The 11,958-nt window shown below is 42.2% G+C and overlaps 1 protein-coding gene across 2 annotated transcripts; it reads right to left on the minus strand.

Annotated features, from left to right (window-relative positions):
* Positions 1-71: 71 nt before the first annotated feature.
* Positions 72-10,838, minus strand: ankrd9 (ankyrin repeat domain 9). Of its 2 annotated transcripts, none has more exons than XM_080413253.1 (3): positions 10,172-10,838; positions 4,594-9,552; positions 72-4,562 (listed from the first exon to the last, which is right to left on the minus strand). In XM_080413253.1, exons 1-2 carry the CDS (start codon positions 10,435-10,437, stop codon positions 8,916-8,918), a joined length of 903 nt encoding a protein of 300 aa, XP_080269379.1. In that variant the 5' UTR covers positions 10,438-10,838; the 3' UTR covers positions 72-4,562; positions 4,594-8,915. The 2 variants fall into 2 exon arrangements, with proteins under 2 accessions (XP_080269379.1, XP_080269378.1); XM_080413252.1 differs by having other exon boundaries at positions 72-2,601; positions 2,654-9,552.
* Positions 10,839-11,958: the final 1,120 nt, after the last annotated feature.

Consider the following 11,958-nt stretch of genomic DNA (forward strand, 5'->3'; position numbering starts at 1 on the left):
GAGAGTGTACAAATGGAACCAAATGGACCCCTGGTCCATTTGGTTCCATTTGTACGCTCTCAGAGTTAAATGTACGCTGAGGATTTTCCAGTGTACATTTGGGTCCCGGAGATAAAAAAGAAGAAAGAAAAATCCTATCAAATGGGGTTCCTTGGCGTAATGCATATCAAACTGGGGGTCCGTGAAATGAAAAGGGTTGAGAATCACTGAATTAAATCACCCCTCTCGACAGCCAGTGACATCACTTCCCATATTGGAAAACAAGGTCAAGTCAGTGACATGGCAATGTTGTTTCCATGTTCCACAACAAACAAAAACGCAGGAATCCAAGTGAGCAACAGGGGCTTTAGCACTGGGACCAGTGGATTCTATTTGGAACTAGTGGACACGCGTGGGACTGCAGAGACAGCGACAGGAGGTGTCCGTGGTGGTGTCGCTCACCAATCTACAAGCTCACAACGCCATTGCGTATTAAATGAAGTATTATAACGCTGGTCCCAGTCGACACACTAGCGGTTGTTTACTTGAGCTGCATTATTGAGCTAACCGCGTTTATTTAAGAACGCTGTATCGACTCAAAGCTGTTTCGTTTATGTCGTTGCTTCGCTGTGTGACATCTCCCTTACTTCTGTACCGAAGTGGACATCGCCTCCCACCCCCACTCTTTGCATTGTTGTCGCTGTGACATCGTTTGTCACGTCGTCCCAATTAGACTGGGATAATTTCGCTTTCCCCTGGTCTAGAGCCCGTCTACTCCTACTGCAAGAATTCAGTTTCTGGTGCCACAGCGTTATTATTCTGACCTAGATGTAATCTTAGGCAGTGGTTCTCAAAGTGGGCAAAATGTGTTTATACATCACAATCATTTTAACCACTTAATCCATATTTTAAACTTTGGCTATTAGAAATAGCAGATGGACAAGCTCGCAGCTGCTATTTTCTAACATTTCTTTTAAAAATCTTGAATGTATCAAGCATTTTGTAATACAAATCTTCTCTTCTGGGGGTCCCTGGCACAAAACATTTTCAGAAAGGAGGGTCCACGGCCAAATACATACAGTATCAATTTGGGTGTCCTTGACATGAAAACGTTTGAGAACCACTGATCTTCGGAATCCGGCTACTACTTATTGGAATAATTCATTTGGTATGTCTATGTTTTATTATAACTTGTAGGGACTGGCAAGATTAGGCTACTCCATTTGGCATTTATGTTGGGGAACAACAAAGGTACTAACATACTGGGGGCTTTTAATTTATGGTTAATCATTTTAATAATTTTTTGCAGTAGGCAGACTGTAGACCTGATAACACTGAGCAGAAGCCAGGCCTTACACACAGGTGCAGCAGAAAACCTGGTTATGCGAGATTAATTATCCCCCTTTATCGTTTCTTGGCGTCTCACCAATGTGGGATCCCCATTTGAATTACTATATACAGATTAGAAGGGAAGCAAAATGGACAGCAGATTAAAACTCTGGGATTTTAAATGACAAGAAGAAGGGATGTAGATTTTATTGGGTGCACTTTACTCCTTTTAAATGGATAGGAGCTGTATATAGTGAAAGGCAGGACCAATGTACACAATTTTTCTGCTGGTGTATGAGTTTGTACAGGAGTGTGTGTATGTGTGCGTCGTACGTGCACTTAAGTTGTGAAGTTCAAACCACTGACCTCGGTCCCATCTCTACGTCTTTTGTTTTTAAATATTCGATATCTTCTATTACTCCTTCACCTGATCACCTCATTGGTTTTGTTTTTATTTACATCTTGTTGGAGGAAATTATTGTACATATAAATAATTCCTATTTAGCACTTTAGCAGTTTTGAGTGAGACTTCAGTCTGGCTGCAGACTGGTCTGATGCTGTTGTAACACTAGTCTCAAGTCAGACTGTAGCCTGATTTACAGTTATATGAAAATAACTGATCTACAAGCTCACAACGTGTCGCAGCGTGACGCCGTTTGAACTTGTAGATCTGCTTTTTGGTGCGCAACACCAGCGTGCAACCAAGTATAAATCAAGCCTTCCTCTTCCACAATCTTTGAATGCTCCAAAGACGGTCCGTAATTCCAGACATGTTCTGACAGGTTCCTCTTTCAGAATTTTGAAAGAGTTGAATCAAAAATTCCTTTGGGAATTTCCATCTCTGCTAAGAAGCTTTCTAACCAGGCTTAAGCTAATTTGTTTTCCAGCCTGGGTTATTTACGTGAAGGCACAAGGCGAAACGGAAGTTGGGAAATTACTTATTTTCAGAGCTTGTGAATTACAGAGGGGTCGGCAGAAGCATTTGAACATTGTGGCAGTGCCAACGCGTCTGTCTTGAGAGAATACTGTAGCAGGGACAGTTAAAGGGACAGGACGTTTTAACTTCTTCATTTGGTTGATTTTCTTCATTCAAAATGTGTATGTTTTTTTTAAGTTCTTTTCTTTTTTTTACCATTTAGTTTTTGTAGTGCTCTCTCCCTCTCTCACCTTACTAGACTTAATCCTGCACAGTTTTGGTTATATCATTTGTGCACTGTGGTTCAATGCTACCTCCAATGCGAGGTACACTAACCACTGGCATACTTAACAACCAGAGACAACCAGTGTGTCTTACTGTCAGGAATCTCTGTACAATAACAACATACAATAAAACACCTTACAGGACTGAGTACATACAGTACAGTACATTTTTAGAAGTTGCGGACCCAGTATCAATAGATTGTGGTTAGTGTGTTGGCTTTGCGAGAGCAGGACGTATGGATATGCTGTTATAGAAAAGATTGCATTTGGTCATATATCCATATCCATATCATATATCCCAGGTTGTTTTTGTAAATTAGATCTGGTTCTCAATTAACTGGTTAACCACGTAAGCCCTGTTTTATACCAAATGGATCAATGTTATACTGTCAGTATGAATCTATTGTATACTGTAGGTAAGGACATATGGTACACTGTCGGTAAGGACATATGGTATACTGTAGTTATATACAGCAGTAGCTACTTTTGGCATGTTTTAAAGGTCACAGGTCACCGTTAGGGTTTAGAGTTCATTTCAGTAAAAATAACAGCTGTAGGGGGACCTGGTGGCTCAGCCAGTTAGTGCAAATACCATATGCTTCAAGTGAGCGCGAGGAGCTGGAGTTTGAATCCGACCCCTGTCTTGTCTTAAGTGTCTTTCTTCTGTCTCTCTACATTGTCCTTTCTGAAAGAAATCATAGAAAAGCCTTAAATTAAAGAGATATGAGAGATATACTCTCTTTTTCTGAAGCCACAATACTTTAGACAGGACAGGAAACAAACAAACTGTAGCTACATTTGTTTTTGAGGGTCATAGCTTATGGCTTGGGTTCAGAATGTATTAAAGTAAAGATCATATGAGTAAATAACAGAAAAAACACATTCTATCCACTTATGTACCATAAATACCTTGACAGAACATCAGATGAACTAATTCAGTCACATAGTATTGTCTTTGTATTGCTCTGCTGTGTGCTCTTATTCTAGATCAGTACCTTAGCTGTTGCCTGACCCTCTCCTGACCTGTTTAGGTCAGTGTCTGTGTCCCTGTTGGGTAAGGCCTGATTTATACTTTGTTTCACGCCGATGCTGCACATAGAAAATAGCCAATCTACATGCTCACAACTCGTAGCAATTGTGAGCATGTAAATCAACTTCAATGCGGCGTGCAAACCAAGTACAAATCAGGCATAACCGACCTGAGGCAACATCTTGGAGAGAATTGTGAATTTGTTTGTCCACAGATTTAAATGTGTATTATTGAGCTAATCGTGTTTATTTAAGAACGCTGTATTGACTCAGGCTGTTTCGGTTTGGCTCAATTTGGCTTCACTGGTAGAATAAAACACAGACAAGATCATATAAGTACAATCACACACCACAAGAGCAAGAGAACAGCTCTGCCCAACATCTGTATTCAGTCATTCAGTTCCAGATCTCCTGCTCTGCTTACGGTAGCGTTTCTTATCTACTTTGCTACAAAATATTGTCCCATGTTGACCGATCAATATGAATGATTATTCATATCACTCATCAGTTTGTTTGTAGGTTTGTATGACTTAACGTTCAGATTGATGGCTTATCTGATCGATCCATATGATTGATTGTAATGACAGATCAACATAATTGATTGATCTGGTGATTATGATTGGTTGTTGATATGAGCTCACCGGCCACTTTATTAGGCATGCCTGTCCAACTGCATGTTAACACAAATTTCTAATATTGTATTATATTATATTATATTGTAGCAACTCAATGCATTTAGGCCTGTAGACATGGTCAAGATGATCTGCTGCAGTTCAAACCGAGCATCAGAATGGGGAAGAGAAGTGATTTAAGTGACTTTGAATGTGGCCTGAAACGTTGATCCAAGACAGGATGGATCCATTCCTTCATGTTGTAGGCTACAAATTCTGACCCTACGATCCGAATGTCTGTGTGAATTGTAGTCTCAGTTTCCTATTCTTAGCTGACAGAGTGGCACCTGGTGTGGACTTTTGCTGCTGTAGACCATCTGCCTCAAGGTGTGATGTATTTTGCTTTAAGGGATACTGTACTACAGTGTATATACCGCTAAGTTACTGTTGCCCTTCTGTCAGCTCAAACCAGTCTGGCCATTCTCATCTGACCTCTGCTATCAACAAGGCATTTTATGCCACAGAATTGCCGCTCACTGGAAAAATGTTCTTATTTTTTTGCATCATTCTCTGCAAAGACCCTATTGATGGTTGTGCGTGAAAATCCTAGTAGATTCAGCAGTTTCTGAAATACTCTGACCAGCCTGTTTTGGCACCAAAACCCATGCCATATTTAAAGTCACTTAAATCACCTTTCTGCCCCATTTTGATGCTCAGTTTAAACTGTAGCAGAAGGCCTAAACGCATTGAGGTGCTGCCATGTGATTGGCTGATTCATAAATTTGCGTTAACAGGACAGGTGTACCTATTAATAAAGTGGTCAGTGTATGTATCTGATCATCAACTGGTTGTTGGCATATCTGATCAGTAATTGATTGTAGGTATATTTAATGATTGATTATTGGTATCAGTACTGATCTGATCAGTGTTGGTATATGTGATCAGTGTGATTGATTATTGGTATCGCAGATCAGTAGATCTATACTCTTGTTTGATTGTTCCTCTTTATGAAGGTGCATCAGCAGCGAACAGACCCAAACTCAAAAACACACATGTTGTTTCAGAATATACAAAACAAATGGTCCAGAAATGTTATTTTAATAAAATATATATGGAGAAAATATTTTGAGTGGCTAAAAGAAAATCTAAAATATATTATGAAATGTATAATTCCAGGATCCAGAATATACAAACTAAGTATATTTATGGCAATTTGTTTTTGTATATTTTGAAACACACATGTGAAATCTATTTGGAATATCTTATCTTTTTGTTCTAGTGTGGTGTGTGGTTCTGTAAAAACTGGATCTAGTTAGCTTGTTGGAACTCCTTCCAGTCGACAACCATTCTGCTACTGTATAAGATGTCAAGGGAAACCCACCCACACACTGTAAATATTGTAGCAATGACTGTACAAATGGAACTAATCACAGCTGAACAATGTAAATGTTTGACGTGAACCTACTGTTACTGTACCTTCTGTGAGCGTCCAGAACTCACAGACCTGCCTGAGGAAAGGAGCTGATAGGAATATCTAGCATTAAAACGATCTGTACTAAATGGATAGATAAGATGCTTTGTTCATGTGACCACAGGCTGTAGTCCTACTTTTAAGATATTTTCACAGCACCGGTTTTAGTTCCAATTGACCCTTCCTTTGGTGTTCTCTTCAGAATCCAACCACAGTGAGTCAGTGAGCCTGTGACGGTTGACGTGTTGACGGTACAAAGAAATAACTCCTTTGTAAATAAACTGTACGTTTTAACGTTCATTGACTCCTAGCTTTCAGCTCGTGTTTCCTCCAGGTCTGTTGACATTGACCATGTTAACCATTTACTATTCAAAACGTTTAAAAAATGGCTGATCTACAAGCTCTCAACATGTCGCTTGTAGATCTGCTATTTTTTTTAAATGCTTGCCTATACTGCCATGCTCAAAAATAGGGACACTGGGTTGAAAGTGGTTAATAATAGAAACCAGGCCAACTTGGAGTGGAGTTGATTCACATGAATTAATTTGTCCCACTCAGTAATTTATGGTTGTTATCGTTCCTCCTCTTGGGGAAATGTAAAGATGTTTTGAACAACAGACTTCCCCTATCTCCTTTTAGTGACGCCTGTGTATATATGCCTCCAATACAGCCTCCATACTGCTACTGCTGTCTGGCTGCTCCCATAGACAAGCTCTCATGTTATATTTAAGCTGTAATTGGTTAAGACGCTGGTCATGCTGACCAATAAGAACGTGTCGCTAGTGTAAGTTGCCTGGGTAACTCGGGAGGAGGAGTCTGTATCTATCAAACGACACAACTGATAAAAGATTACCTCAAACGTAATCACAACATACCTATCCCCGGATACATCACGGCAAATTAATGAAGCTATCGCTGATCTAATGTCAGTTGTTTTGGGCAGGAGGGGTTTGGTCAATACAGTCTCCGACTTCTGTTGTTGTTTTAAACTCTTATATGCTTTTCTCTCCCTCTCTCGGTAACAACTTCCTTAAATAAAGATCTTTACAGAACGCTACTCTCTCCGATTGGCTCCTGTCTCAGAGATCAAATCTGTGACTTCCTGTATACAAGATTATCTCTGCAAGCATCGAGGACATTGGTTCTCATTTATGGTCCTGGAGACTTTACTGAGAGTTTACTGCTGGTCTGTATTCTAGTAGCTGTCTAATCAGGGATTAGTTTAGACATTGGACACTAGGTGAGCACCAGGTGAGCACTTTGAGATTCGTAAGAATGTAAAGTGCGTTATAAATAAAATGCATTATTATCATTATTATAACATTGGCGACAGGTGGAAACCTTGCATGTCCACTTACTTTTCAGGAAATGGGAAAAAGAACCTGGATCCATTGTAGTTACTTATTTAGTCACAAGCTCTTGTTCATATTTTTCATTGGTTCAATATTTATAACACCCACAGAACGACTTCACCGCTTTCTTTTTAAAATAGCAGATCTACAAGCTCACAACACGTGATTTTTGTGTGATACTGTAGTAGTATGACAAAGTAGGGCATTAATTAGGGCAAACGTCGACGAATGGGGATTCAAGGTTTCTGCCCTGACCGCAACGATAAGTAATCTACAAAGTAAAATCCTCTGTGTTAATTTATCCATTTGTAACTCTTGATATTGTGGAAAAGGGAACCAAACTAACGCAGGATTTAACAGTGTAGAATCTACACTGTAGATGTTAGAATAGAAGAGAACCATCATCATTCTGATTCTCCAGAACCGGAGCTGGGGTCAAACTGTCACAACATGGAACACCGAACAACTTTAGGGTACTCATTCACGAAACAGTTTATTTACATTACATGATCAACAAAACACGCTACACAGCTCTACACACACACACACCTCATTCACAGTAGTTAGTCTAAAGTGCATAAACCCTTCAGAGGTTGTTGTTGGTATTTACAGTACATTTTCGTGCTACATTCATGATATACAGTAACGTCTGTCTCACCCAGGCACACACCGGGATGTCCCACAATGCACCTGTTTGACCAGGTGAAGACAGCTGTCACATGATGGCTGTCTTGACACAGTGGCTGGTTAGCTAACTTTCCAGACAAGGATCAGAACTGAGGACGACTCTGGTGTTGGTGGTGGTACGTTCGCACACACAGTACGTGCACACAGTCTCCTTCAGTTCTGTCAGGATTTGGAAGCTGCCGTTTCTTCATAAACTCAAATACTGTTGCGTACAACTTTTTCATGCTAAAGGTTGATCGTATTCAAATATCTTATATTACAACATAACTGACCTTTAGTGGTTTGTTATTAGCAGCAAGTGACTAATTTTCTGTTGACATTTTGTGCTGATTGGTTTGAAAGTGTATTGAACCAGTGATAAATAGATAGGCACCTTACGGCTATCTGTCTGTCTGTCTGTCTGTCTTAACAGTCTGTCGTTCTGTCTAACCATCTGTCTGCCAGGTAGTCTGTCAGCGATCTTACTAAAGTCTATCTCTAAAATGGACCAGTGAGGAGGTTGTATCATGTTGAGATCAAACTGTCTGTCTGTCTAACAGTCTGTTTGTCTGTCTGTATGTTCAGATCAGTCTGCTGTAGATACAGTAAGGAGATTGTGGTAAATGAATAATAATAGCAGCTTGTATCTCTGAGCCCTCCCTGTTCTGTCTTACAAGATTCAAGATTCAAGAAGGGTTACAGAAGGCTGTGAAATATATCTTCTGTTTGTCTCCTCTCCTGCTGAACATAGTAACGTACATTCATTCAGGATTCAAACCCCTTTGAACTTCAACCCACATCTGAAATGTAAAATATTCCCGCTGTCTGTTATAGTTGGACCGTGTTGAAGAAGGTGACCCCCCCTCCCTACACCAAGTATTATATTTTTCAAAACTACCCAAAATAGATGATCTAAAAGCTCACAAAGCGATGATGGGACGCATTGTGAGCTTTTAGAACAGCCTTTTTTGCAATTTGTCGTACGATAAAGTACATAGGGCTTAAGTGGTTAACCCCCCTCCCCAACCTCTGACAACCCAGAGTTCAGCAGAGCAGGGACATTTCAGTCCAGTTCCTGAACAGTCTTGTGCAGTTTCCCTGAGTGTGTGTGTGTGTGTATGTGTGTGTGTGTGTGGAAGTGACCCGTAAAAAACAAAACAACACTCCTCCCAGGCTGTGTTTGATGTTCAGGCGGACATGGTTGTAGCCAAGTTCTTGCTATTTACATCTGTAGGGGCAGAATGTTTTGGCCTACAGGGCTGTTCTGGGAACAGCAGCTTACACCTGCTGAAGTCTGAAGTCCAGAGGTTTGAGGAAGTCCGGCAGAGCGTCCATCTGTTCAGCCGGGATGGACTGAGTGAGGGTCTGCATGGACTGGACGAATAAGGAGGGAGGAGTCAGACCCGCCAGCCAATTAAAAGCCTCCTCTCCGACCAGCCGCTGCCAGAGCTGTGGGTTTTTCAGCAGCTCGTCTTTGAGCTGGAAGTTCGGTTTGGGCATGAAGAGCAGCAGGTAGCCGAGACACTCCCGCATCCTGTGTGCGTCAGTGGCCATATTGGACGGGGCGTGGCACATGTGGTGCAGCAGACAGTCCAAGGGGTTCAGTCCTGTGTGGTCGGCGAGGTAGGGACACGCCCCGTGGCCGAGCAGCAGCAACAAGCACTCGGGGCGTGCGAGGTCACACGCCAGATGGACCGGGGTCTTCCCGGCGTCGGCGTTGTGAACGCACCCGCCACGGCTGTTGAGGTAGACCTGGCGCTCTGCTTCTGTGGAGAAGTCCTTCACCTGCGCCATCATCATCCTCAAGATGGAGGTACGGTTGTAGCGCACCGCGACGGACAGGTGTGGCGGAGCCGCGTGGGTCTGGCAGCAGCAGAAACTGCGGCTGGGCATCTCCAACGCTCTCACAGAGTACCTGGACCACATACAAGGTGTTTAATACATTAATATTGTAAAGATTTTTTTTTATCACATTTGTGTGAATTAGACATCAATGGGGCAATGTCAACATCTGATTCATACAAGTTTTGTTCAGATTCAAGCATGTTTAAAGCACCTTAAAGTTCCCCTCTAGGCACCTTTTAAAATAGGTAAAAAATACTCTGCTATGATATACTGTACTGTTTAATCTGGTTTTCCTACATAAATAACATAAAAACTCTGAAAAAGAGGTTGGAAGCGCATCTACTCTTTCTCCCTCATTTAGAAATTCTGGATCTATGAATATTCAAACATGCAAATATCACAGGCGTCACAGTCCACTGCTGCCCAAAGCAAAGTGGTTTCCGGTTTCAGCAAGTGGCTAATTTGCATAATGGACAATGATAGGTTTGTGGGATTGGTGACATCACACAGAGAATCTCCACACCTCCAGTGGAAGAATGTGAAAAGGGCGACCACATGGATATATAAACTACAACCGTTGCAGTTGTATTCCTTGATATTGTATTAATATACTCTACACCTCTGTCAAAATACTGTGTTTACAAACAAGTTACATGGATCGCAGATTTAACTGTACAAAAAAACCCTACCTGTTGAGCAGGTAGCGTGCGTACTGCTGGTGGTCATGCACAAGTGCGTACAGCAGCGCCTCGGACGGCGTGAAGGAGCACGCGCGGCCGTCGTCCTCCCAGTGGAAGACCTCCATGGTACGCATGTCCTCCAGGGCCCAGGCCGGCAGCAGGTCCCGGACCGAGCAGTAGAAGGCGTACGAGCTCCTCTGGCATTGTTTCTCTGACCGGTAGTCAGCGTGCCGCTCCCACGACGGCTCCTGCTCCACACCCACATCCCACGGCATGGCTCCGCCCCTTCTGCTCCTCCTGGTGTTGTTTAAATAGTCCTGTCTTTTTTTTATATGTCTGTTTAAACGGCTAGGGTCGTTTTTCTGGCAGAAAAAAAATCCTGTTTGTGTTTTGTTTTTGTTTAAATGCTTGAACCGTGCACCATTTGTTTTGTTTTGTTTGTTTGGTATTCAAAAAAACAAATATTGATTTCCTTCCTCACTGCTCAGATGACATGGAGAGGAGGAGAGGAGAGCGAACCTATCAGCTGTAGCTGTAGTGTTACAGTCACAACAGAGGAGTTGCATAACAACACCACATGAAAGTTTTAAAGGCAGGAGAGAAAAACAAACAGCTTCAGAGGAGGGGAAAAAAGACTCCTGTTCCTGTCTTCTTGTCTTCAGTGTCTGTCTGTCTGTCTGTCTGTCTCCCCCAGTGCTGATATAGGGACTCCCCAGTGCTGATATTGACAGCACAGGTTCAAACCCCTGCCTCCTACTCCATGGGAGTATTTTATACCCCCTGCGCCCCACCCACCAGCCCCCGCCACGCCCCCGGCGCCTCCTCATTGGCTGAGGGGGAACGGCAGCCCCGTTTCCAAAGCCAGAGAGCGTGATGTCAGAGCTCCACCGTTCAAAGTCCCCTGGCCGTGAGCCGCGTGCCGTCCTAACAGCGTTGCCATGTCGGCTTATTATAAGCGACTCTGGGCTTCTTTAGTTTTTTTGTGCCACAGGGAGCATTTGTGTTAGAATGTTTCCCAAAAAATATTCCAAATATTCCACATTTTATTGCAAGAGTTTTTGAAAATAGCAGATCTACAAGCTCACAACGCGCTTTTCAAATAGCTGACACACAGGTGTATAAAGTGCTCATGTGACCTGAAGTCGCTTCTTTTGGGCTTGTTTTCCTAGACCTGGTTGCTTATTTCTCTCACAACACCTGGCAACACTGCGTCCTAACTTTGCCCATATTTGTAGCGCAAGAGAAGTGTTTGCAGAGGACACGCACACACACCGGGGCGCGGGCGCGCACACGCACACGCACACGCACACACACACACCCCTTCAATAATATCAACAGTGGGGGGGTTGTAGAATGCTGGACAGCACAACGCTATAAGTAGATTGCACTGACTGGAATTGAGCAGTTACCTAACAAACAGATAAACAAACAAACTTTATCAAAACATCAGGATTAAAGACAAAGTGGTTAAACATTATAGTCCCACGTTTCCTCTATATACTTTATAAATAATGTTTAAGAAATAGACAAATAGTGTTCTTTCTTTATGCTGGTGAGTGGTGACTGGTCTGGCGGTAACAGGAAGTCTCGCCCCAAAACACGCTCACCCCCATTTTTTTCATGGACCAGCAGTACTTTTTTTTTTTTTACTGAGGATGAGGTTAGAAATGAGTTTATGGTTAGGCATTGTTAGGTTTTTAGGTTATTGTTATGTTTAGGCATAGTTTACTGAGATTACGTAACGTTTAGGAATAAGGTTAGGTTTTTAGGCATAGTTTACTGAGGTTGCGTTTAGG

This window comes from Gymnoscopelus braueri (genome assembly GCF_963280865.1).
Source record: "Gymnoscopelus braueri genome assembly, chromosome: 19".
Taxonomy (NCBI): domain Eukaryota; kingdom Metazoa; phylum Chordata; class Actinopteri; order Myctophiformes; family Myctophidae; genus Gymnoscopelus; species Gymnoscopelus braueri.